Genomic DNA, 26,647 nt, shown 5'->3' with positions numbered 1-26,647 from the left:
CTTACCAGAATGGGCGCTTAAGCCTCCCATCACGGGGGTGTAACGTTAACACAACACTGTATTTGCTCACTCAGCTGAACTTCGTAATGTGTACATGTACATTCACTGGAGCCGCGGCCCATCAGAGTTAGGGTGGAGCAAAGTGTTCTGAAATGTTTTGAATAACAATCAAGATTTTTAAGCAATCGTCACATGCCACGTGAACACATAACCCTAAAATTAAGTTAAGTTCCACTGTGGTGGTGCAAATGCATATCATGTAATGTATTGCACGTGGCATTCACTTGAGTAAAATTTGGCATACACCCACCCCGTACTCCTGTGAAACGAGTTTCATTATTTCTTTTGCAAGGGAGATAGCCAAAACATCACATGAGCAGCTTTTGTGGCTTCACACATTAATGTTTTTTTATTCAACTTGAAATGAATTAAACCTAATGTTGCTTTAGTCGATAGCTCGACAAAGAGTGATGAAAGTTGATTCTTGCTAAGTTATTATTTTGATGTGTTTACTTTGAGCCCTGAAAATAATTTTTATTCATCAACCCACCGTTATTTTAAAACGTATTGTTAATTCATTTATTTCTGTTGTGCCGCGACTACACCAGCGGAAGGGAAAAAACGGGGTACATGTGGAAACCCACTTTCCATCCCTCCCGCTGAGCACTGGCAGTTTCTAAATATTTGTTCTCCTAGCGCTCAATTATAAAATGCAGATGCACAAGAACACAAGCGTTAATTGCAAACGTGGAATAAACACAATTATCTTTTACGCCTCGTGTTTTTCTGCGCGCGTTTGCGTGTGTTTGTGCTTTTACATTTGATGATCGTTCTGCCGCTGCTGCTCGGAGGAAATGCGACTTTTCTGTGCTGCTACTGCCGATTTTTCATGCCAGACCCCAGTGCTCCCTGGCTTATGAGGCCCCATTCCAAATCGATAGCATAATTCTATGTGGGTCCCAGGGGAGTACAGATGCTCCTGTTTTTGAGACCGTATCATGGCGACTACCTCCGCGTGCATTGTGGTGCAGGGATGTAGCACAAGCTGTGCAGTGGGAGAGGTGATCAGGTATTTCTAATTGTTGCCTTCGCCAAAATTGCATGGTGTCTCCCCAGTAATGTCACCGAGTCTGAAGACTCTCAGGAGGTTCCTGCTTGGGATGATTGGCTTATAATTATTTTTGTTTTGTGCGGAAGGAAGCTGAAATGTTTTGAGAAATCCACTTGTGCAAAGGGATAACATTCAAACGTCGTTACCCAGAGAGCCTTGAGATAAACCAACTTGCTGTACTACCTCTTACAGCACCTTGTTGCTGTGAAAAGTTGATGTCCCACACATCTTGGCTCTTTATCTGTGTGATCCACCAGTCCTGCCTCTTTTAAGTCGCTGGATTACAGATGTGTGTTGAAATGTGCTGCTAATTAACCCTGTTTTTCCAATGTTGCCATTCTCCTAATTTTGGTTGTATGTGTAATTTAAGGTGGCGCCTATATAAATTGTACAATGCCGTCTTACTAAAAAAAATAATTACCACAATCTAACGTTAATATCAAGAGGTGTTAAACCAATATCTTCAGATACCTAAGACGCCAGGTTTTTTTGTGATGCTAAATAAAGCAGAATGGTACGAGGCGCGATATTAACGGCGCTGTTCTCCTTGCGCTCGTTGGCAGTTTAATAAAACGGAAATCGCGCTGAAAGCATCAAAATTATTCGCAGCCGTTCCGACGGTGGTGGAGAGCGCGCCTGTTTAAACAACGGCGTGCAATCAGGCTGCCTGTCTTTGACGGGCTGTTAATATAAATGACGTTCTGTGCCGGTCGGGACAATGTGCTGAACTCCGACCTTTCCATTATCTGTCGTACCAGCCATGCAGTGCGTGAGCGAGGCTATTGGGGCCCTTAAGAAGGATGGGACGTTTCAGCAATGCACCGAACAGCCTAAAAGGTGAGATGAGAACTGACGCGCTGACTACAAAATGACGCCATTATAAAACAAGGAATGGCAACAGCAAAAAATGTCGATCCTCCTTTTGTCTTCCTCTGTTATTTGCTTTTTGTGTGAAACGCGCAGCCATTTGGATACTGAATGAGTCGCGGCAGTTTTCTTAAGGTGCTGCCAAACAAAAATATTACACCTTTGACATTAATGTTGATTTGCTGGTGACGATCGGCATCTCTTGTGCTGGCAAGTGAATTGCTGCACAAAAACATTGTCGTTACTGTACAATTGCTGCTGCCTATGACCAAATAACCTGGAATGCGCCCGGTCTCGTTAGATTTTGGAAACGAAGGCAGGGTTTGAGCTTGGATCGTGCTTGGATGAGTGACCACGATGGATGCCAAGTTGTCTAAGGCAGCTTCGGGGCTGTACTTTGTATTGGTCAGCATAGGACAGTGCAACAATGTTAATTTATGTACTGTAATTCTGCGCTTCGACATCTACACGCCCTGCCTTTGCCAACCCTCGCTGACCAGCGTGGTTAAGTACGGACGAATAACCCCCTTATGACCTCATGGCTTGGGGAAGCGTTCATCCAACAATAGCTTAACAAAGGGCGATACATACATAATTTTTGCTCGATGATGAAATGTTGCTCAGTTGAGAACGTTACTTCAACTCCCAACCAGGATTGATTCACGTCGTTGTGCGGCAGTAAAACGGATACAGCTTGGTTGAGGCTGCAGCTCTTGGTGTGAAGGCAACAGTTATTGTCCATGTGAGAGATTGGCCTCTACCATAGGAATGTGGAATATCCACCACTGACCCAAAACCTTTGGTGTAGGAGAGCACCGCCTCGTACTCATTTTGGCATTGTAAAATAATAGCTGGGTGACTTGGTACAATAATCGGTTCAAGATTGAAGTCAAGTTGTGCATTGCCATGAAATAAATCGATGCACTTTCAGTATAGACGACTAAAATAATCCCGTATCAAGCCGTTGATAGAGATTGGTTGGTGGCAATATAATCTATGAATCATCCAAGCTTATGGGAGACCCAACAGCATTCATTGTTGTACGGTACATTTTTATAATATGCTTTTAACCACACTGCTTTGCTCGATGGCTACGATATCTGAAATTAACATTTTTGTCTGATGGACATTGTGGTGCATCCTTGCAATGGAGCTCTTGTTGGATTATGTTAACACCATCACACAGGGCCATTGAGGTAGGCAGTATAGCAGGTATTTGCCAATCTATTTTTGCACATTGTGTGTGTCATACCCTTGTGTGTGTTTGCACATATTGTGTGTGTGTCATACTCTAGTGTGTGTTTTCCGTAGGGTATTATGGTTTCCTCACAACAACAACAACAAACGCCATCAATAAGGAATTGGGCTTAAACAACCCAATGCGAACGCCTCCTAAAAGAGATGCTTGAGACTCGGTGAACCCCCTTTTGCGGATACATTCAACGCGATTATTATTTATGTATTAATGGAAAAGAGGAATGAATCTAACCTGAGAGAGTACACCCACTTACAGAACAACGTTACTCACCCTCTTTGAATGGCAGTATTTTATTTTTTTACACCCCCCCCCGCCCTTCATGGCAGACCATTCAAAAACGGTTTTGCCATGTCTATGAGGGACATCGCACTTTATTGGATGATAAATTGTTGCAGATTGGAGTGGGGATTCTTTTTCATTGTGCCACACTTAAAACCAGGCAACCTGGAAACCCCATTTCATTTCTTTCGGCAGGGGGGAAAAAAAGCGCCATTTAATATTCAAACCCTCGGCATTAATTATAATAATACTATTTAACAGACATTAGCATTTTGACAGTGCATTTAAAAAAAAGAGAAATTCGATTGCTCCTGCGTTGATTTATGCCTCATTAATATTAATGATTTCACTCTCCCAATTTACCAACCGAGCAGTTGCTCATTTGTGTAAGTATCGTTGCGAAATTGGAAGGAAAAAGGGCAGCGTTGTCACAGATCGGAAATGAACTGTGGTGGCCGAGACCGTGTTTGTGAATCCCTCGGCGTGACAGGGCCGGTTTTAAACGATCAAGAACAACGTCTGAGAGTTCTGAAGTGCACGCTTTCTCATTGAACGCACTGTGGTGCAGTGTTCGCGTAAAGTGAGCTATTGAATGCTGACGTACACGCTTTATCTAATTTTGTGCTTGCCCAGTGCTCTCAAAGCATTTTCTCATTCGTTGGTTTAATAGGTGGCTCTCAATTTAATGACTTTTTTCAACTCGGATACAGCTATATGTTATAAATATTTAGCAGAACATGTAATGAAGTGAGGGGGGTAGAGTGGCGGTGCAGTGCTTAGCATCCTTGCGTTGAATGATATCTGAAACGCTCCTGAGCTTTTTTTTCCTCCCTTCAGCTGACAACGTCAAGTATGATCAAACAACCCCCACGACTCACACGGGGTGGGGGGCGGGGGCTGTGTAAGTGTTCATCCAGCAGTGGATTGTAAAAGGCCTGTAATAAAAAAAGTATTTTAATCATTGTTATATTAACTATTTTTATTATTGGTGCTCTGAGATCCATTGTTTAAGGGTGGCTTTTAAATTTAATTTATTATGATGGCGGAGTGTTAATTAGCGACACAGCACAATTATCATCTTCATGAGCATTATCGTTGCATTACATCATCCGCCATTCATCCATTGCTGGATGAACTTCATCCTACTGTACTACACGACTATCATCCACCTCACTGCCATGACTCCCTAAACATCACTGTGCCTACTAACAATAAACAATAATCTGAATCTTCCAATGGTTTATTGTGATGCAGCCTCCTCATTGCCTTTTGAACTTTAGCAGCTTAACATTGCATCGTAGGGCTATGTAAATATGCAGTGTCTAGAATAATTATCTTGTTTGGCTGGCCGTGCATGTATATGTATATTTTTATATACTTGGTGTAAAATTCACACCTTACCATTGTTTTCAGCTTGTGCTTTACCATATGTATGCGTGTTGTGAGTGGGCAAGTGTGAACATGTGTATGTATATGTATGTCAGTGGACCCATGGTACCTGGGTCTGTCCCGTGACCTGCCAGCGGGCGTTCGAGACTTCACGTGGCCTTAACCTGGACATAGCCTGGCACAAGTGCCATGGTGACGTCACCGCCACTTAGTGGCGAATAGCGGTTGTATGTGGGGAGCGATAGTGCAGCGGTTTGCGCATTGCGCTATGAACCCAGCAACCGGAGTTCGATTCCTGCTGACGGCTACTAACACCAGTGACAATTATCTGAACTGGTTCTGGGCCTCCCCTAGGTCGACTCAGCCTCAAATTAGTCCCTGGTGCAGTGTGTAAACATGGTCACTGGGGAGACAAAGGCGGCCCGGCGTGGTACTGGCCATCTGCTCCCTCGTGTGCTCTACCGGCCTTCATAGGTGCTCGCTAACAGCACTTGCCCCAACAGTATGTTTAGGCTATATGGGGGGTCTTTGTTTTACATGTATGTTTGAGCATAGTGTATAGCGCAATTCGTTGTGAACTCAGTGACCTGAATTCCCGGCCACGGCTAACATCAGGAGTGAGTGATATCAAAATCGATCCTGGAACTCCCCTAGGTTGACCGAGTCTTAAATTAGTACCTGGTATGGTGTGTAAACGTCAGCAGGGGGGGGAGACAGGCATTGGGGTGTGATTCTGACCATACCACTCCATCGTGTGCCATGCCGGCCTCAATAGGTGATCACTAACAGAATTTTCCCCAACAGTCTGTTAAATGTTATACGTGGGATCTTTGTATAAGAGTGCATATGTGTGTATGTATATATGTGATAGTGTTAGTATTTTATTTCTAGTTTTATATTTTCGACATTTTTTCCCTTCACTTTTCTATTTTTTATTGCAACCCCAAAGTTCACGATGAAATGAAACCCACAATTGTAAAAAAAATATGATTCAAAGCCAAATGAAAAGTTTAATTTTATTTCCCTTTTTTATAACCATTCATCAATTTATTTCAGCGTACCTAATTTAAAGTTTTTTATGCTTTTCGGATGATGTTTTAAAGCTATCCCATTTCCTCGTGACCACAATTTGGGTGGCTGTAATTGGGAAAGAAATGTTTACATGCAATAAAAACCGAGGAGCTTTAATTACTTAGTGTCTACAGCTTTAGTATTTCATCCGTACAATAGGGACTTCTTAGATGTGAAATACTATACATTCTCTAACAGTAACTACACGCACATAATTACGACACATATATAGTACATTTGTGCACACATACATATATACGCACACACACGTGCAATATAGCTGCAATGTAATATTAATCGGCCATGTAACAATGCATCAATTCAAGTCGTGCATGCAAGAATCTATTACTTGCAATTTATGTAAAAATAATAATTTTCGTCGTGTAAATCCACTGCTAGATGAAGGTCGTTTCGACGCTATTTCACCGTGATACTCAGTTGGTGAAGCGGGTGTCCCAAGTTTAGGTATTATTCACTAGTGATATTATCCCTAACTGGTATGCAAACCAATGCTGCGACCACTCCCAATTTACATTTAAGCCAAAGGGACGTAACCAAACTATAGAAAAGATATGAAAAAAATGGGAGACAATGCAAACGAAATGGTAAAATTATTGCTATGTAAAAAAAAATACATATTTATTTAAAAATACAATTGTGGTAAATATGCATTGCTGGTGTGGAGTGCATCATAACATTACTTAATATTATTACATTATCTATTCACTACCAGTCTCTGTGCATGCCACGTTTGCACATGCAGTTAATGAGACCCAGATCGCAATCAAACTCGTTCCTCCAAATCCACCAGATTCGGTGTTTGTACACGTACTTTGATCATTGCTTGTGTTTCATAATGAAGTGACATGGAAATCCTTTTATAGACAAGTAGTGGCTTTTTCTAATGTTTTATTTGTATACAGTTGAATGTTTATTCAATTGACAAATTAACACTTGCATAGCTATTTGGGCGTTTCATATTTTCAACCCTAAACCTTCAAATTGGATTTTGGCCTGTATGGAACAGGCTTGCTTGTGTATATTTTGTGGGGAGTGGTAGTATTAGTGGTTCGCGCACTGCGCTACAAACCCAGTGTCCCGGGTTCAATTCCCGCTCACGGTCACCACCAGTGACGATTATCTGAACCGGTCCTCGGGCTCCCCTAGGTCGACTCAGTCTCAAATGAGTATCCAGTGCGGTGTGTAAACATCGCCACTAGGGAGACAAAGGCGGTCGGGCGTGGTGCTGGCCACCCACCCTTCAAGTGGCGTGCCGGCCTTCATAGGTGTTCGCTAACAGCACTTGCCCCAACAGTCTGTTAAGGCTACACATTAGCTGTGTGTATACACGCATTGCTGTATGTGGATAGTAGGCCATTGGCATAGCTATTAAATCATTATTGAAATTCGATTGACCCAGGTTAGTTTTATAACGATCGATATGTGCAATTTTGATTTAAAGCTTTCGTGACTGCAGGGATTCATATTCTTGGTTCTTTCGGTAAAGTCGCGTAGAAGGGAAACAATAAAATATAGTTTTATATTTTTTTTATTTTATTGTTTCCTACGTGACTTTACCGAAAGAACCAAGAATATGATTGATATGTGATCACAGCCTGGGCTTCTGAAGACTGCTAAGCCTAACATGAGTACTTGGTGTGCTTTATCAACATCAACACTTGGAGGGGGACGAACGTAGCCGAGTGTTTGGTGCTTGCCAAACCGTGTACCGTGATTGCCTTAATAGGTGCTCGCTAACTGCATTTGCCCTGTAGTCAATGGGCTCGCTGTAGTGGGCAGCAAAGTGGTCGCATAACACACGAAAAATCCCCACATAATAGGCTCACATTTTAATCCGTGAGCATCCAGAGCAGCTGCATCTATTGTGGGGGACACTTTTAGGTAGACTCGGCCTCAAAATAATTTACCTGGGTTGGGTTTGGTGCTCATGGCCTCACGGCTCCTTGTAATATGTTGACCACATCGCTGCTGACTAACAACACCCTCCCCCATCAGTCTCATCGAGCTCAGCGTTTGACCATTGTGCAGTGTCCTCAAAATACTGGGCTTGCAGAAGGGTGAAGAACTCCAGTACAGTATTTACATTTTTATTAACAAAACCACAATATCTTCTTTGGTTCTTTCGGTAAAGTCACGTAGAATGAGAATAAAATAATAAATTAATAAAATAAAATAACACAATAAAATTCTCACACGTTTCGGCCACAACACAAGTGGCCTTCACTTGTGTTGTGGCCGAAACGTGTGAGAATTTTATAGCCACTTGTGTTGTGGCCGAAACGTGTGAAAATTTTATTGTGTTATTTTATTAATTTATTATTTTATTCTCATTCTACGTGACTTTACCGAAAGAACCAAAGAAGATGAATCCTTGCAGTCACGAAAGCTTGAAATCGAAAAATAAAACCACAATATTTCCATTTAGCCCGTCTACAGAATATTTAGTACATTTACAGATTAAAAGTGTAAAAAGCAAGATGAAAGAAAAGTAAAAGCACGCCACACAAAGCCACGATCCGTTGCTGCTACAGTAGTGACTGCACAGGTACTAAAGCGGGACTGCCTGGCACGTGACGTGTCTGCGCAGCATGGAGACGCTGTGAACAACACGTCGGTATTGCTTTATTTGTAAACTAACATTTTTGAGCTTCAGGATTGCTATTTTTTTATTTTTAGAGCCGCCCCCCACACCCCCCCCCAAATTTTTTTTGTAATCCTGTAATGTATACGCAGCACGTTGTTATCCTCCCCATTTATTTTGAGGACACCCTATGTAAAAACATTTTTTCGTCATACGCCATTGGCAGTAAGCACATTAACAAGACCCACGACATTCCCACAACATTTGTCAATAACACTGCCATGAAAAGGAAAGATATATTAGGTGACATTGGACAATGGCCCGTTTTCATAGTGTGTATTTTTACTTTCTTACAGTAAAAACACTTGTGCGGATCATTTTTGTTGCATTTTTAAATTACAACTTGTATCCTTTATGCTCGAGTGCCTTGACAAGGTGACGACTTATTCACGCATGCACTTCACTGCGTTGGAACAATGTCGCGTTGTTTGCAAAAAGCGTCGTCAAGGTGACCCTCTGAAAGGCTAACAAATACCGCTAAGGGCCTGATGAATTTCTCTATTGCATTGCCAGTGCAGGACGGCCCAAATTTTATGCACCATTTAAGGCTTCAATTCAAATGGGATGACCTGTGTTTGATTCATTTTTTCCCCCCCACCCGAAAAAAAATGGCGCAAGTCAGATAGAGGTTGCGCATTTTGTTTTGTTCGCTCCGCAACGCACAAGACCTGTCACCGCCGCACGCAAATTTGTCCTCAAGTATAGATTCGTGAATAATGGAACCTTGGAGCATTTCACGAGAGAGGGCTCCAAACATTTGTTTTATGTTGTGAGATGCGTTGGGAGAGGAAAATAATAATAAAAATGCCGCAACAAAGGCCTGCTTGTAATATCTGTGCGGATCATGACCAAGGCCGCTGTAAGACTTGGCAACGTAAGTAATGTGCGGTCACATGTTGTGCGATGTGACAAATCGTTAGCAAGCCCTGTATTACAGTCATTAACTCCCTCGCCCATACCACCGCACTCTTGCAGAACACTGGCAAGACGTTTAATTTATCGCAGGGGAGCCTGTACTTATTTTTCCTAAACGCGATTCGTAACCAACTGGCGCAGAATGATGCATCACCACGTTGCTTTTGGCTTGCGTTGTCATTAACGTCGTTATTTTAAAGCCCGTTACCTTGAGGGTTTTTTGTGTTTCGGCAAGAATTGAATACGGCTATTGTTGCGGCAGCTGGAAGAATACAGTGATTGCTCGGTGGGTGAATGGGTTAACCTTCACCCTGTCGTGTGCCCATTCTTTGTGCCGGTCTCAGCAGCTTAGACAATCTCCGATAAATACTTTATCCATCATCATCACTTGTGCCTGTTTTTTTCTTCATCGCCTGCACAATTATTCATTAATTGGAAATGTGTTAAGTGCCCTACTATTTATGACAGGATTTAATTGACTAAGTTCATTAGAAGCGTGAAATATAATTGGATTCTCACGAAACGCAGTTGCTTGTGTATTTTTTGTTTTGTTTTTCATATTTTACTTGAAGTGGATTTGAATGGAGGCGGTAATGTGTTTGCACAAAAAGCCTCGCCCCTTTGTTCCTCGTTTCGATCTTAGTGCGCGCTTTGCCACTGGGCTAACTTAACATTGATTAATAATGTTCATCTTCAAAACAAACAAAAATCAAACCCTCCACATCTACTGTCCAATCATGCCTTTTAAGTGGAGCAGCGCGTGCAAGCCATTTGCACCAACACAATTAACCCTTTTTCCACCCCAGCCACGCAAAGCCATTTTCCACGTAACTTTAAAACTTAGGCTGCGCACTACCCATTCAACGTGCTGACAATTGCACCCAGCGTTCATTTCAGTCCCAACTCATAATGAGAGAGGAGGTTCAATCCACACACCTTTTCTGTGCTTTTTTTTTTGGATCTCCTACATATACAGACAGGTGCCTTCTTTCTTTTTGGGGTGTGATGCAGCACAGAGTGGGGTTAAACTCAATCCGAACCCAGCTTCCCTTCATGTTATTGCTTGTCCTTATTCACTCTGCTGTCCTCGCTTGCGATATGAGCAGGCCCTATACGTTATTGAAAAAATATTGGCCGGATTAGACCTAATGCCGTTTTTCTTCACCCGCGCCAAAGCCACGGCTGTGAAAAACAGCGGAAATGCAGCCTGCCGCACCAGGTGATTTATGTTCTCCAGGGAACTGGCTGAGTTTTATGGAGCCTGTATATTAACCCTTTAGGAGTGCGCGTCCCTGTGCCACCTACAGCAGCTCCGTCCCATTCGCTCAACCGAGCGTGGGCTCGTTTTGACCCGATGCTGAGCCCTGCTCTTTGGCAAGCAAAGGTCGATAGCTGCCCGCGGGGAGGAACGTCGAACAAGAGACATGATTATGGCCACAAGCTCGCTCCCCAGCATGCAAAATCGCACGAGACGGCGACAGAAAAATAACACGATGTAAAAAAAAATTGACGAACGCGCTTTCCGCGAGCTGGGGATGTGTTTGGGCCGCGGCGAGCTTTGGGTGGCGTGGACCGGGTTGTCCCTCGCCACTGCCAAAAGATTAAATTCACGGAGCACAGGATGGAAATCTGTCTCGGAGGTCAGTTCGGAGCTGAGTAAATGTTGTTTGCCGAAGCTTTAATCCGTTTTCACCGCGTTCCCGCGAGGAAAGTGAAGAGCCTACAGAGCTTTGTGCAGAGGATTTCACTTTAATACCAAGTTGTCTTTCTCGTACAATTTATAAGCACACAATTCCTCCAGGAGAGGGAGATTTATTAGAAGTTGGATTCTTTTGGTGGGAAAGGTAACAAAAGTAGTGAGATGAGGCATCGGTGGAATTGCTTGCCTGCTAGCTGCGCAATAGTGTTTTTGTGAAAGGTGCGTAGGTGTGCGAGTGTGTGTACCAGCGTGTGAAGTGTACGGCCTGCTGTGTATCCTGACAGAGCGGGCTGTGGAGTCGTCAGCTGCCTGTTACGGTCAATATAAACGTGATTGGTTGTGAGTAGGGCACCATTAAAACATGCTTTTGGGTGCTGGGAGTTGGAACGGCAATAAAACAAATAAATGAACCCTCTCACTCAAGCCTCAACATTTACAGACAAAATCAAAGCTCCACACGTTTAGCTCTATAGACCAAAGGGCGAAATGCTGTCAGTGAGCGCCTATTAAGACTGGCAAGACACTAGGGGACGATGTGGCCAGAACCAGAAATGCCCAGCAACTGTTAAATGCCGAATATGTAGCAGGTACTCATTGAAGGTGGTGTTCACCTAAAGAAATGGCCATTGTGTTAATAATGTTTTTCATGGCCACGAACTGGACCTGAGCTGACATGTTTGTAACACAGCGCGTGAAATACTCTAAACTCCACTCACATATGAAATGCTGGACAATAAAATCGCATTCACAGGAAAAAAACCCCAGCAAAATCAGTATCTATATACACGGGCGTCCAAATTCCAGCAGTAAGTAGCACGATGGGACAATGTTGTTTGGAATGAGTTGTTGCTCCGATAAGATGTAAAAAGGGAGAGCAGTAGTGTGTGGGTGGGTGCGAGTGGGGAGGAGAAAAGAAATCACAATAAGAGATGAAAACATTGATTTGGACTGCTTAGAAAACTCCCGTGTAAGTTATGTACGCACCAGAGCTCAATCAATAGCGTACCAATTACGGCCATCGAAAAAATAACTGCTGCTTTGGCATTTACTCATGTGCGTCTGATGGAGTGTGCCTCTGCATTGGCTGCAGGAATCCTGAGCAGAAGGAATACAACTTTGACAAGCATTCTAGCCAGCGGGGCCAATTCCTGTTAAAACAGAGCTTTCGATAAACTAATGCAATCCACCCACGGGAAAGCTTTTAAAAATCTTCCCCAAGTATATATTTTTTATACAAAAATGTGTCTCGGAGCAACAAGCTTTGGGGGAGGCGTGGGGCCAGACTCGGAATTGGAAATTGCGAATTCACAAGTGTCTTGGTCTTGTATGGTTAATAATTAAGCCGTAAGTGCCAATAACGGCTAATGATTTTTTCATTTTCCCCGCAGCGTACCTCTCACTCCCAAGTCGGAGAAGAAGATGTCTGTGGTCTTACGAGACATAACCAGGTGAGCCATGCAGCCGTGCTTTTGGGGAAAAAAACATGACTTTTGTAAATTGTGCAACAGCACGTGAATCTTACTCAAACGATGCATTGTTCACAAAAGCAGTTGTCCAACGCATAACCTCGTCTATTGAACTAAAATCAAGAAGGCTGATGTCAGTCTGGTCTCATAGGCTGACCATAATAAGGAGGCATTCCACTCTAATGAGCAAGCATCTGCTTTGGAGTTGAACTGAATCACATGAGCTTGTAAAGTTTTCTTTCATGATCTTCACTATTATGAAAATTAGAATGTTGACCTCGTGATGCAAACCACATTATTTCGGCCATCAATCTGGCAGACAGGTCCATAATTTGCGGATTAACTTAAAATTCCTACTATAATCACCCAGAAATGTCTGTCCTTAACACTCGTTACGTCACCACATTGACCAGCCCCCCTCATTAATATTCATGAGCAGGTGACATCCTCCAAATGGACAAACCCCACCTCTCATTAATAATCATGAGCAGGTGACCTCCTCCAAATGGACACCCCCCCCCCATTATTGTTACCGACTATAATGAGTCTGCAATGCTCGTGACGTCACTCCACGTCGACCAGCCCCCTCAATAATCATGAAGAGGTGACGTCCTCCACATGGACACCCCCCCCCTCATTAATAATAATTAGCGGGTGACGTCACTCCACATGGGGGGGGGGCGAGGCGCCTCCTCCCCCCTCCTCGGCGTCAACTTACAACCCTCGCTACAAAGGCAGAACCCTCACGTCACGCGACCTCCGTAACGCTATTGAGACATCAAAGTCAAAAGGACGTCGTGATGAACAAGGGATTATAACCTTTAAATGAAATAGGTCTGTGTCACCGCGCCCTTACAAATTGCACACGCATTGATGCAATGAATATCACGTCGCGGTCTGCTTTTCGTTTGCAAGTTTCAGATTTACTGCAATACCACCCGTCCTTGGATGGGCAAAAGGCTAGTACCTATTAATCAACAAAACACATCACATGTAAACACATATTTTGACTGTCCTGTCTACGTGTGGTATTTAAATGCCTAAAATGTAACACATTTTGGTAACACGGAATACACATTGGTTTATTGGTATTACGTTTATGCTTGTTTAACCAGGAAAAGTCTCACTGACTCTTAAGGCTCTTTTTCAAGAGGGTCCTGCCATGTTTTCACAGTAGGGGCCGATGTTGCTCGGTGTAATCCCAATCAAAAATAATGAAAGAAAATGTCACGAGTTTTTATAAACCGCAACTCATTTTGATCTTTCATGCATCCAAGTTACCATACAGAGCAGATGACTCAAAGAAACAACCCCAGAAATTAATTGTTCTGATATATACTTGGGCTGTTATGTTTAGGCTGTCTGACATGAGTTTGACGCTTTGTTAATGGGTCAAAATACGAGTATCACAGAAGCAATGTAGTGATATCAGTGCCGTTACATTAATGATAATAATATATTGGACTTATGCACTGAGTTCAGTGGAGCATTGCTGATTAACTTTAAAAGTATTATTTTCTCCGTAACAAAATGTTAAACTTGTCCTCTAACAAACTGGGATCCACAGCCCAGGTCTGCATCTGTGAAATAAGAGCCGTTTTAGGTTGCATCTTACCTTAACTGGGTGCCACGGTGACGAGATGGTAACTACCTCGCCTGGTATACAGGAGGTCGTGAATTTGATCCCGACCCTGACTCATGTATATTTGGAGTTTGCATGTTCTCCCCGTGGTCTCGTGGATTTTTCTCCAGGTCCTCCGGATTTTCCCTCCACATTTAGAAACATGCGTTTAGAGTATTTGACTGAAATTTCCACGTGATAAGCCACTTAATTGCGCTATCATTTGTGGACAGGTCGCTTCAAAAAATACCTATGTCGCTCAGTGGGCCTCACCTGATAAAATAAAAAATACTTTAAAACCGATTGGCTTTTCAGTGCATGAATTGCATCCTTCAAGATAACACCGACTTGGTTGTCCGACATTGCCAGATTGTCAATACCTCTCTGATAAAGACAAGTTTTTTTGGCACTTAGGGCCCCTGCTATTACATACATTGTACAGTACCAGTGAGTTTCAACGTGTCCTTGAGTCAATTTTTTTGTTTCAAAATTCTTAAATATTAAAGTTAATGGCTGGCTTAGGCAGGTAAGCCTCAGACTCTGGGTTCTTGCCCAAGGGCTGACAAGGTGTGAAACAAATAAACAAATTATGATGAATGTAGCCTCTGTGAGGGGGTTGGGGGGGGGTGGAGTTGGGGTGACATCACCACGCGGAGCCCCGTTCAATGCTGTGCGATGAGGGGTTAAAGTCATCCTGCATGTATGTGTGGTGACGTCACCACCTACTGCACTCGTGAACTTGCCCCAGCCAGGAATCCAGCCACGTATCCATCCAGCAATACTTTTTTTTCTAATATAGTATGATATGACGTATATGAATGATAGCAGTGCTCACGCATTTGTGCAGGATACACAGCCAGGATGGAGGGTTGTTGGGTGGGGGTAGGCGTGAGGTCAGCGCGACGCACGGATCTGGCTCGCGGGTGATATCATCACCACTGCCAGGAATCCAGGCAGGCAGGCAGGAATCCAGACGACAAAGCATTTTTTTCTAATATAATATGAATTCAATACGTTTAATTCTCCCCTGCAATACATGAAGCAAAATTTAATAATACAGTCTAGATTATTGTAGACAATCACTGTTGGCTTCCCAAAAAGTGGTCCTTAATTTATTCATCCCAGAGAAACGATCGGGCGAGTTGAACCCCGACCGGCATTTATACTTGCAACTCTCTGATTCTGAGGCGGATGCACTTACCAAAGTACAAAGTGTCTTCCTATTGGGAGAGCTCTCCCTGCCATGGGATTGCTGAATTTCCATCATTGATTCAGGACATTCAACAGAAGTGAGGGACACCCAACACCACATTGAGCAGAGACATTGACCATCATTTATTGGGGATTGGCTCCCTGTTCAGTTTTCTCTCTGCTGTCTGCAGAATAACTTCGCATGAATGAAAGCGGGCACTGCATCTGGCTTACAGCATTAGACATTGCACACATCATGTCATCCGTGAAGGCATTTCCATGCTGGCTTCCCGTGTCACATGCCAAGCACTAATATTGCCCGTAATTGATGCGGTGCACAGCGGTGAGGGCTCGTTAAGGGAATAATAAACGGGGCTACAAGGGGGCCGCTTGTGTGAACTGCCCGCCGTTCTTTTATGGGATGCTAAACGATTGTCTTCCGATCCCATAAAGCAGAGCGTCCTTGCCAATGATTAAGGGAACGTCTAATGCACTGCCAGGGCTGAATAAGGACAATTTATATTTTCACTTTGGAATTGCCATTCGTAATTATATGATGCTGACTTTTATTAATCTGTCCATATTGTAATTAAAACGCACGTGTTAAAGGAGGTGATAGTTTCAGCCCAGGCACCAATAACTGCACAAAAACCTCGTGCTAAATTTGGTTTCCCATTTTTTAAATTGGAAAATTCCAGCTTTGAGAATATAAAAAATAGCTCCCCTACCATGCAATGGATAGCTTTATCGCTTTGGTCTGGGGAAAGCGCAGCACCCATTGTGTGGGTAAGACACGATTGAAGGGACCTCCAAACTTGTTCTGTCATTACCTTCCAGAAGCCATTCTCTTTGTCAAGACCTGATGCACGGCCTACTGCGAGAGTTAGAAATGGAGAATTGCACGGGGCTTGGGGTAGACTGCTTATGTGTTACGAGTTAACAGATCAGGTTGACAGTCAGATGCACTACCGACAACCATAATGCTCAGCCCATTTACTGTAGTAGAAAATTATATTTGTGATCACCTATTCAGGGACTCGCTTACAACATAATACAGGAGAGTTGGGTGTGGCTAGCACTATGCCTGTTCACCTTTGTCTCCCTATTGCTGTTGTGTTACACACTCCACTACTAATTTTAAGGCTGAATTGACTTAGAGGAGGCTCATGGAGAGGCCCAAGACCAGGTCAGATATTCCCCACCAATGTTAGCCATGAACGAGAATCAAACTCGGGATTTTTCCGTTCATAGCGTAGTATGCTAACCACTCCTCTACCTCTCCCACGCAATACGTGCAAATACACAAAAATACATAAAACGCGTACACGTACAATGACGTGTGTGCCCATCGCGCCTGTTCGTGCGCGTGTGCACTAGTGCGCGGGGGGCACATATGGTGCGGCAGACTCGCAGGGGGGGGAGTGGGCGGGGTGGGTGGATGGCCGAGCGGGCGAGTGTGAATGAGTGTTGCTGCTGTGCTTTGCCGTGGGCAGGCTGACGAGCGAGGATGCCGCGTGGAAACAGCTCGTCGCAGTGTACCGGGGCCGCGCCGAGGAGACTTCCAGGTGAGCCCTGCACACGACAGCTCGCCACCCCTCCCACCGCCCCTGCACACCCCCCCCCTTGCCCGTTGCAGAAGGCCTTTCTCCCCGAGCCTCCCCCTCTGCCGCCAGTTGTCTCCCAGAGTCCCCTTCAGCCCTTGCCATCTGCCCAACGTCTGTGCAACACTCGTGCTAAGCCGGAGTCGTGTTTTTACCGTTTTAGTTTCTGCGATGGGGGGAAAAAAAAACATCATCTTGTGACACTAACGTGGAACGGCCCCTGTGTGAATAGCAGGAAGATGACCCCGTTATTGTAAGAGCGGCTGGTTTGCTGTGATGTAGCAAAATGCGTGTGCATACTCAGTCTTACAGACACGTCAATGATGTAACGGATATAGCGATTAGCGGTTTAATATATTTGTTTAAAAGTGTGTTTGCACACAGTTTGGCACTTTAGCTTTTTATTCGCTTTGTTTTCAACTGTGTACACATTTGGCATCAGCTATAGATGTTTTATATTTAAATGTATTGTCTAGTATATTACAACTACATCAGTCTACAGCTTTGTTTGGACATATTTCACGCTGGTCAGTGTGGGCTGGGTGAAGGAGGGTGACCAGGACCCTGGCCGGGAATGAAACTCATATGGTCGTGCAGTGCACAGACCACTCCTCGAATGCCCCACCTCCTATTTCTTCTGACGTCACCGCCACTCCGGCCAATTCCATAACATCACTATAATTTCCATCTCATGCACTCGCACAGATAACAAATATGCCCACTTTTATTGAATTACGTTTTAGAATCTTAATTATAGCACATAGTTTGATATGAGCACTGCACCTGTCAGATGAAAATGGTACAATCTGGGAGAGCTGTTTGAGAATAGCCAGGGTTGAGAAGTTCTCTGGATCCTGGAGATATGTTTTCTCTTAAGAACTGGGGAACCACAACTCCAGACTTGTTACCATATTATTTCACAGATGTGGTGCTCGTACAAAACGATTTGTTAAAATATTTTTTTTACATAAATATGATTGTTTTTATTCATGGTCTGTGCAAGTATATGAGATAGGAGAATAGGTTCTGACAGTTTGGATTTGGTGCTGGTGGTGGCAGTGACATTGTAAAACAAGATATTTTTTAAGTAGTCTAAAAAAAATGTTTTGGTGTTGAACGTGCAAGTAGGTAAATGACATTCGTTATAATATTTTAATGTCGGTTGAGGTAAGAAGTCTGACAAGTGGCCTTAGATAAATGACACAAAATAAAAACAAACAGAAGAATATAAGGAGTGAAATTGGAATAAATCACAGTGCCAGAAAAAGGTAGAGAACAAAAACAAGACATTAAATGAAAAAGCAGTAACTTAAATATGTGTATAACAGACTGTAAAAATAACAAGTGCCTGGGATATCAGTGCTGATATTTAATACTTTAATGTTGATGGCTTTAACTCAAAATTCAAGTTGCTCAGGGCTGTTCATTTGCATACTTATGGCTAAATTAACACCTTTATAAAATGGACTAAAGTAATCACCTAAGGAGGGTTGTTAAAATATTTTCTTTTCCATTACCGGTAACCACATGCAAAAAAAAAAAAACATAAAAAAACGATTACCAGTTTGCCGCGCGTATAGAAAAATATATCGAGAACAATGAAGCTAAAATTTTTCCGTTTTAACTGAGAAAGGAAGAGAACAGCCACGGGGTAATGGCCAGCACACTGCACTCGCAATCCAGGGCTCGCAATGGCTATTGTCACAGATTCTGGGTTAAACTTTGTGAGCCGAAACACCTGAGCAATTGCAACCTCGGTGGTTACCAGACAGTCTTTGTGGCTCAAGGGATTGAAGGGGGCCCCCTATGGTATTTGAAAGTTGCTATTCAGAAAAGTGACACACGTCACGTTGGAACAGCGTAAGGAAAAAAAGGGGAATGAAGAGATGCTTTGTTGGTCCCAACAAGCGTCCCATTCGGTCCCTTTGGGGCAATGGAAACAACGGTGCTGGCAGATCCCAGAAGCGCAAGTCAGATGCAGTAGGCTGCCTGGAAGACTGGGAAGGCCCACAGGGGGAAGAGGCCCCAGAAAGTGGCCGCTCTTCCCGTGGGTGGAGGCGACAAGACATTATAGTCCGCCTCCCTCGAGACATCCCAGCCCGCCTCCCTCAAGTAATGAAGTGTGGGGGGCAGGGAGCGGCGAGTGCCCCCTGGCCCTGGCACCCAACAGACTGATGCAGTTTGCCGCAGTCTGGGAGAGGACCACTCGGGAGGAGTGGTTCCAGAGTATAATCAGGCTTGGATACGGGCTGAAATTCACCACATCCGCCCCGGGGCCTTTCTGGGTAGAATCGCAACCTCCGCTGCACCCAAGCATAAAATGAGACTTATTAGCAGAGATGTCGACACTCCTGGATATAGGGGCCTATAAGGGAAGTCTCGATGGGGAAGCAGGATTTGGGAATCTACTCATGATTCTTTATGGTCCCCAAACCATGTGGGGGTTTACAGAGCCATCCTGGATCTCAGCAGGTTCAACAGTTTGATCATATCGCCGTTTCAAACTGGATTCTTGTTGATATCGATCGAGCGCAAAGGCATTCAAGCTACGTGACTGGATGTAATCGGTGGACTTGGAAGACACATATTTGCAGGTGAAGATCTTCAAAAGCAACCGCAAATTCTAGCGCTTCAGTATCACAGGGAGATGTGTGGAATTTCAGGTTCTTCCATCCGGACTCTCATCTCTGCCCACCTATGAAAGGACGGCATCCACATGTAACCCGTACTTGGACGACCTCTTAATAAGAGTGGGGTCCGAGGAGGTCATCGGAAGATCCGTGCTCAAAACGGCACGGACCTTGCAGGAGTACAGGTTCGCTTTGAACGGCCCAAAGCACGGTCTATGACCGGCAGTGAGGTTGAAAAGTGGGGGTTGTGATCGACATGACTCTGGCAAGGGTTTCTCCTAAAGGAATGGTCTTCATTTGTGTACAGTTTAGAGGTGTTTTGGTGGCCAACTATGGAAACTGGGTTCAACGTAATTATTAAAACCCTGTTTTCAATGTCATTCTGCTTTCCACGTATGTAGATTCGGTCTTTTTCATCCATATAGCTATAACTCGATGTCTGTTTTCCGAATTTTACATTAGAACTGAACTATAGACTGGCTTGTCTGTCTGCTTATTATCCACTGACACACTTCTATCAGAATCTGGGATTGCAGTGTGCAAATTTGTTAAAATAAAAACTGCTTCTTTCAGAAAGAAAGTTTTAAAAATTGGTTGGATAGGAAGAAAAAAAGCACTTGCCTCCTTGAAGAAATATTATCCGACCCAACAAGACCACACACATATATACCTGCTTAATTATTTGAATGAGCACAATCAATGAAAAATGAGGCAACATTTTGTTATTAAATTGTATCCAAATTTGTCTTCTAATTGGAAATCGTGGAGTATGAGGTCTGACGTGATTCGCTCTCCCCCCTCGCAGTTCAATGAATTTACACGATGCGGGGTCCACGATTCCAATCAAGAATCAATGCTACGACAAGCTGTAGTGCAGCACCTTTCTAGTGGCTGCAGGGGTCACGTGAACTAATGACACCAAATCTGAAACGGCCACTTCATAACATGCATAATTTTGTGCATCTGTCATGAGCATAAGAATCGATTTAATGTTTGGATCCCTTGCGCGCTGCTACTGTATACGCAACGTCCATCAATCTGGCCACGGCGTCCCCTTGTTTCTTGGTGTCTGCACACCTGTGTACACCTGCCCAACACTTAAAACGCCACCGATCTACAGCACAAAAAAGCACTCGGTTTCGGCAGCGTCGTCCCTGATATCCGACGTCGGTTTGTGTGTTAACGCGTGCAAGTGACAGCGAGCATCAAGATGCGCTATCTTTGAAAAAAAAATATTTGCGCGACATCGTAACTAACATATGTTTGGATAATTGACTCATCACGGGCACAGTGTCTGCCGTCAGCCGAGCAATTAACGTCGCAGGTTGGGACAAGCGGTCCTTCCCCATCGCGACGGGTCGACTGCTCCGCTGATGGAACGCAGCGGCGGGCGACTTTGTTGCATCTGCTTGTGCCCGGGGTGCTTGTGTGGGGCAGTATCTTTAATTACACGCCTCCTGAGCACGCTGTGTGCCGAGCCAACGTGAAAAATTAGCGACCGTTCCGCCAGCAGCGGCGGCAGTAACAGCTGGAGGAGCGGAGAAAACTAAAACAAAATTAAACTCCTTGTATTGTCAACAAAATGCAAACTGCTCACTGGCAGTCTAAAAAGCCATGGAGTCATCCTTTTTTTTCCACCAACTCTGTAGTTTGAGTCGTGTCAATTAACTCAACGATGTTTTTTTTTTCCACAAGGCAGCTGCACTTCTTGAACGAGACTACAATGATTTACATTAAGTGAGGTTTTGTGGGAAGTGAACAGTGACTGTCTCATGAATAGCATGTCCCCCTCCTGCATTCATCATCATCATCATGACCTTCACTATGGATATATGGAATTTCCACCATTATTGCCACCGATGAAGGTAAGCGCAACTGCGCATTGAATGAAACATGTTTTGCATAATAACAATCTTTATCAAACGGACGCGCACGAGTTCTCGCTCCTTTTGATGCCATTGTGTCACCAGTCTCGTCCATGGGCCATCATTCCATCGAGCGATGTGCACTGCCCAAGCGTCTTACTTTTCGTAATCGTGGATAGGGCTGCGTCAGATATGCGTGTTCGTTCTTCAACCCCTGTTGTCTGGTTTTTCTGTCTGTAATTTCCAAGCGTGCATCTCTCCACACTTCTTTGCGTGCTCTTTTAGATTTTGTTCCATTTTCTTTGATAGTCTCCACGTTTTTGAAGAGTTTGTACACTTCCGGGCAAGCCTCCTGCATTCAGATATTTGGCCAAGTTCCTTGTGGTTTATTTTAAACACTCAAAAATCCGTACAGATAGGTCAGCCGACCTACTTGAGCGGACCGCTGCAAATATTTAATAGATATGCTTTACATGTATATGTTCATATGCATATGTCAAAAAAGATAGATTGTATATACATCCACTTAGAATATGTAAAAAATAAAATGAGCACGACATTATTTTCTTGTAAAAGAGTGCTCGGCGAAATTACAATGATGGGCCACTGCTTATGACCTCGGACAGGTGTGCAAACACTATATTTCCCCAGCACAAATAGTGCACGTGGCATTTGATTTTTGATGCAGCTTACGTGCGTGGATGCGGCGCTATTTTCAATTGCGTATTGAACGACATTGATTCCCCTGGCCTGGCAAAATGTAATTAGTGGGGGGTGCGTAACGACGCCGTGTATGCAATTGCATCTCTTTAGTTTGTGTGCTACAGCACCTTGCACGCCCAGCTCTGCCTTTTAGAGCTGAACCCAGACCGAAACGTTTTTTATTGCAGTTTGGTAACCCAGCCAGTGCCCATTTCATTAAATGTCTCCAGATGATAAAAATTACAGCGCTTATTTAAAATGGGTATTGAGGCGACGTGGTGGTTTCGAAATTGAATTGTTCATGTAGGAGACCTGAACCAGCATAACAAGAGGATCTAAAGTATTCAAGCTTTCGTGACTGCATAAAATTACTCATTGTTTTTTTTTTCGGTAAAGTCACGTATGTAGAAATACAACAAAATTATATTAAAACAAAAACAATCACGACGTTTCGATCACAACGCAAGCGATCTTCATCTGGTGTCAACAAATCACGGAGGTAAACACAACAAAAAGATGAGAGACGAGAATTCAACAAACCCGAAAAAACACCATGCGAAGCACATCCAGTCAGGCTAAAACACAGTCAGACACCTCCTGTTTTAATATAATTTTGTTGTATTTCTACATACGTAACTTAACCGAAAAAACTAATGAGTGAGAGGATCTAAGTTTAAGGTTGGTGTCTCTCTCAATATCTGGTGGGCTTAATGTAATAATTTGTAATTCTATAGCACCTCATTATAAGCGCATCTCCAGGTCATGTATATCGTAACCTTGATAACAAACAATGCAAACACAAGAATAAAATAAATGTAACAATAAACATGAAAACAAGACTTTGGCAGATTGAGCAACAGCGCAGCCCATGCTCTTTTAACCACTGCAACCCCATGCTGATGGTGCTTGTACTCTGTTGTCTAATGATAAAATGATGCAACATCTATACATTTTGTGCATTCTGCTATTATTGAACCAATGCCAACAAAATCTTGGGTTCAAGTCCTGGTGCTAGGTGACCCCCCTAAACCTTTTGTGCATTCCGTAGTTGAACATTTTTCCATACAGCTGTTTTCAGAGTTAGTGTGTCTCCCCGTCGTTAGGTGACGTTATAATTTTCACCGCACAACTGGTGCTTGCCTGAGCGTTTACGTTTGCCCTGGCCTACCTCTCCTGTGTGTGCCATGGTGCGGGTCGTGGGTTTGTTTGTGCATTCTTAAGGGGAGTAGTAGTGTAGCGGTTCGCGTGCTGCGCTACGAATCCAACGATACGAGTTGGATTCCCGCTCACGGCTAACACCAGTCACGATTATCTGAACCAGTCCTGGGCCTCCCCTAGGTCCAGGAGTACCTGGTGGGGTGTGTAAAAATACATTGGCACTTGGGAGACAAAGGCGGCCATGCATGGTACTGGTCACCCACTCGTCTGTCGTGCTGGCCCTCATAGGTGCTCGCTAACAGCACTTACACCTAAAAAGTTTGTTCAGGCTATACGGGGAATTTTTGTCTTTGTTGTCTCTGTCGAGCACAGGAGAAAGGAGCAGCTCAGGACGTGTCAGGGCAAGGAGGCGCTGTTGTGTGTGCCACCCCTGTCGGAGGAGGTGGCCGCCTTGCTGGGTCCGGAGAAGCCCGACTACAGCGCGATTCTCGCTGACCTTCCACGCACCACCGACACTGTGGAAATTGTGGTGCGTATGACACGTGGTGTCGTCTCTCTTTTGCCCTGAGCGCTACTAATTCACCATCTAAATTTACATCAATACTCACTTGCCTCTGCTGTCTTCCCATCGATTCGCTTGTCAGCTGTAAACTTAATCTTGTTTGTTATTGTAGGTCCTTTCCCGACCTGCTACGCTCATGTTAATAGCTTGTGTTGCAGAATGGAACCCATTTTATGATTATTATCTTCTTTAAAAAAAAGCATTTTGGCCTTTGATTATAGATGTATGCTAATGTTGCTAGGAAGTTATTGGCAATACAGGGAAGCAGCTTGGAAATTTGAAATAATGCTTGGTAATAAAGCATTGTAGTACTAATCAAGTACGAGGAGGTTGTGATGGATTCAAAATGTTACAAATTGAAAAGGGCACGTTACCGAGGCAGGATTTGGAGTAGCACCCAGAAGTTGGTAACTAAGTGGAAGACCTCGGGTCATATTGTGGGATACCATAAAAAAATACCTTAGAAGGCTGAGTTATTTAGCAGGAATAAAGAAGTGATAGCGAGGAGCGGTGACATGAAATTACATTGTCCATGATGACCTCTGAACATTTGTTGCTTTCTGATCTGCAAATGTGTTCATATCTCTCAACCTCCCAGTGTATACACTGGGGAAGGCCTCTCACTCTCTCGTGCTGTTCCAACGGCCTCGAATAATCTTACCCTTATTGTGCCTTCATTACGCTGGGATTAATAAAATGAGTAAAAGTGTGGGAGGTCAGCAGCGGTTGAAGTGCAGGGTAATCCATTCGCCGCCATGTGAATGTGGAATTTCTACCACTGGTTCAGGATCGCCAGTGGAGATGAACACTGCCGAATGCACGTGTGAGAAAGGAAACAATTTAAATTGACTAGCACTGCACCCTAAAGACCACCGAATACAATTAGTTCTGTCCTATTTTCACTTACCCTCACCCTGTCACCTTCCCCGCCACCTCTTGCTCATTTGTAATGATACATTTTTGTACGGATGTGCATACACATCCACTTGTGTCTCCCTGTCCCCGACTGTAAATTACAATTGCTCACCTGTCAGGATTCTGCACAGCGTCTAGAGATGTGGCTGTGTTTTGATGCCGCTGTACGGAACTAAATTGGCAGGGTGCCCATTTGCACCTTGTCTAAAAGTCACAAATTCGCACCCTGTCTAAAAAGCCATAAGTAAAACGCATCACTTTTTGAAAGCGCCACTGGCTTTTGTGAATTGTTGCACGAGTCCATATGGTTGTGTCTTCGGTCTACATTGCATTGCGAACCGTCATATTTTAAAAATATATATCCATCCTGTGTACATTGAAAATTGCTGCATATCCCGTTGGTGCCATCAGTCAAGACTTTAGGCAAAGTGATATTCTGGATAGTTCCTACGAGCAGAGTGTCATGTGTCAGAAGTGAAATACTCCCAGAATAATATACCCCAGAAACAGTGTCTCAAAAGCACTCAGAATAAAACCACAAGTCTGCGCTCCTACATGATGTGTTGGAAGTGGTCAACCACGTATCTGTCATCTACCTCCCTGGCAGTCCGCTGTTAGATGAAGGGGCTCCCCATATTTGTTAAGAGGTTTGTTAGACTATGGGTTGGTGAAGAGGGGGTGATGGTCCAGGACCTGATCAAATGGCGCTTTTGCCACGGATGTTAAGCTGTGGCTGGAAATTGAGCTCTGCTCACCGAATCGTTAGCTCGACGCGCTGCTACCCTCTGCATCACTGCTCCGCCAATGGAATGCGTCGGTGTTTTTTTGTGTGTTAAAGCTTCTGCTCGAAGCGAAGCTTTCCAAGGCAATTGCTATCCTCGACAAATGGCTGAATATTGACAAATGTATAATTATTTCAAACTTATCGAAATTGTCAGTGTGCTGCTTTTTTTTCTTAACACTTAAGAAAATTGCGTACTGTATGCCCACAAACATTTAATTGCTACATATTTTAAAGGCTGCATACCTATCTGTTACACATCGATTTTTGTATAGATTAACACGGTTGGTTATGTATGGTGCAAAAGAAGTTCAACATCCATGCATACACACACAACTCATGCACAAAAGTGTACAGTTAATGGAATAGCATATGCTAATAATTAACTGCCAGGTTCCAATGTAGCTGACTTTTCTCATCCATCTATATGCTTATTTTTAAATGGGATCCATATTGCTACCTGGTATAAACAGAATCATATGATTCGGACAGATTCCTCATTCAGACATTAAATAAAGGTTTTGCCCACGTCAGAGCTGTGAGCTGTAACAATAAACAGCCAATGCAGGCTCTTTTTGTGTCTATTAAGATTTACAGTGCAATGTACAGCTCGCTGTGATCATCCACATCTAGTCAGGTGGCACAGTGGTCAAGGCATTTGGCTCACAATCGTAAGCTTGCGCGATGAAATCCCAGCTGTGTGCGACTACCTATTTTCTCTCAGGCTAAGTAATGACGACCACTGTGCAAGAAGTCAGCAGTGGTTGTCCTTAAAAAAAACATGCCTCCCCCCGATCACGTGTCATGTGAATGTGGAATTTCTACTGCTGGCTTGGGGCTGCCAATGGAGATGCAGTCGGCCACTTGCTTGTGCCGCTGTGAGTCTTGTGGTCAATTATGCCGA

General features: G+C 43.8%; 1 protein-coding gene across 4 annotated transcripts in view; it reads left to right on the top strand.

Moving 5' to 3' along the window:
* The window catches only part of DSN1 (DSN1 component of MIS12 kinetochore complex), a 59,978-nt gene that overhangs the window by 18,096 nt on the left and 15,235 nt on the right, over positions 1-26,647 (top strand). For all 4 annotated transcript variants that reach the window (XM_032959046.2, XM_076068721.1, XM_032959045.2 and 1 more), the window contains exons 7-10: positions 1,870-1,948; positions 12,640-12,699; positions 17,023-17,094; positions 23,858-24,014. In XM_032959046.2, the coding sequence (XP_032814937.1) occupies positions 1,870-1,948; positions 12,640-12,699; positions 17,023-17,094; positions 23,858-24,014 (368 nt within the window). The remainder of the gene's footprint in view (positions 1-1,869; positions 1,949-12,639; positions 12,700-17,022; positions 17,095-23,857; positions 24,015-26,647) is intronic.

Source organism: Petromyzon marinus, chromosome 22 (genome assembly GCF_048934315.1).
Source record: "Petromyzon marinus isolate PM22_M1 ecotype Great Lakes invasive population chromosome 22, UKy_Petmar_22M1.pri1.0, whole genome shotgun sequence".
NCBI classification, from domain to species: Eukaryota; Metazoa; Chordata; class Hyperoartia; order Petromyzontiformes; family Petromyzontidae; genus Petromyzon; species Petromyzon marinus.
This window is presented reverse-complemented; position numbering and strand designations above follow the sequence as displayed.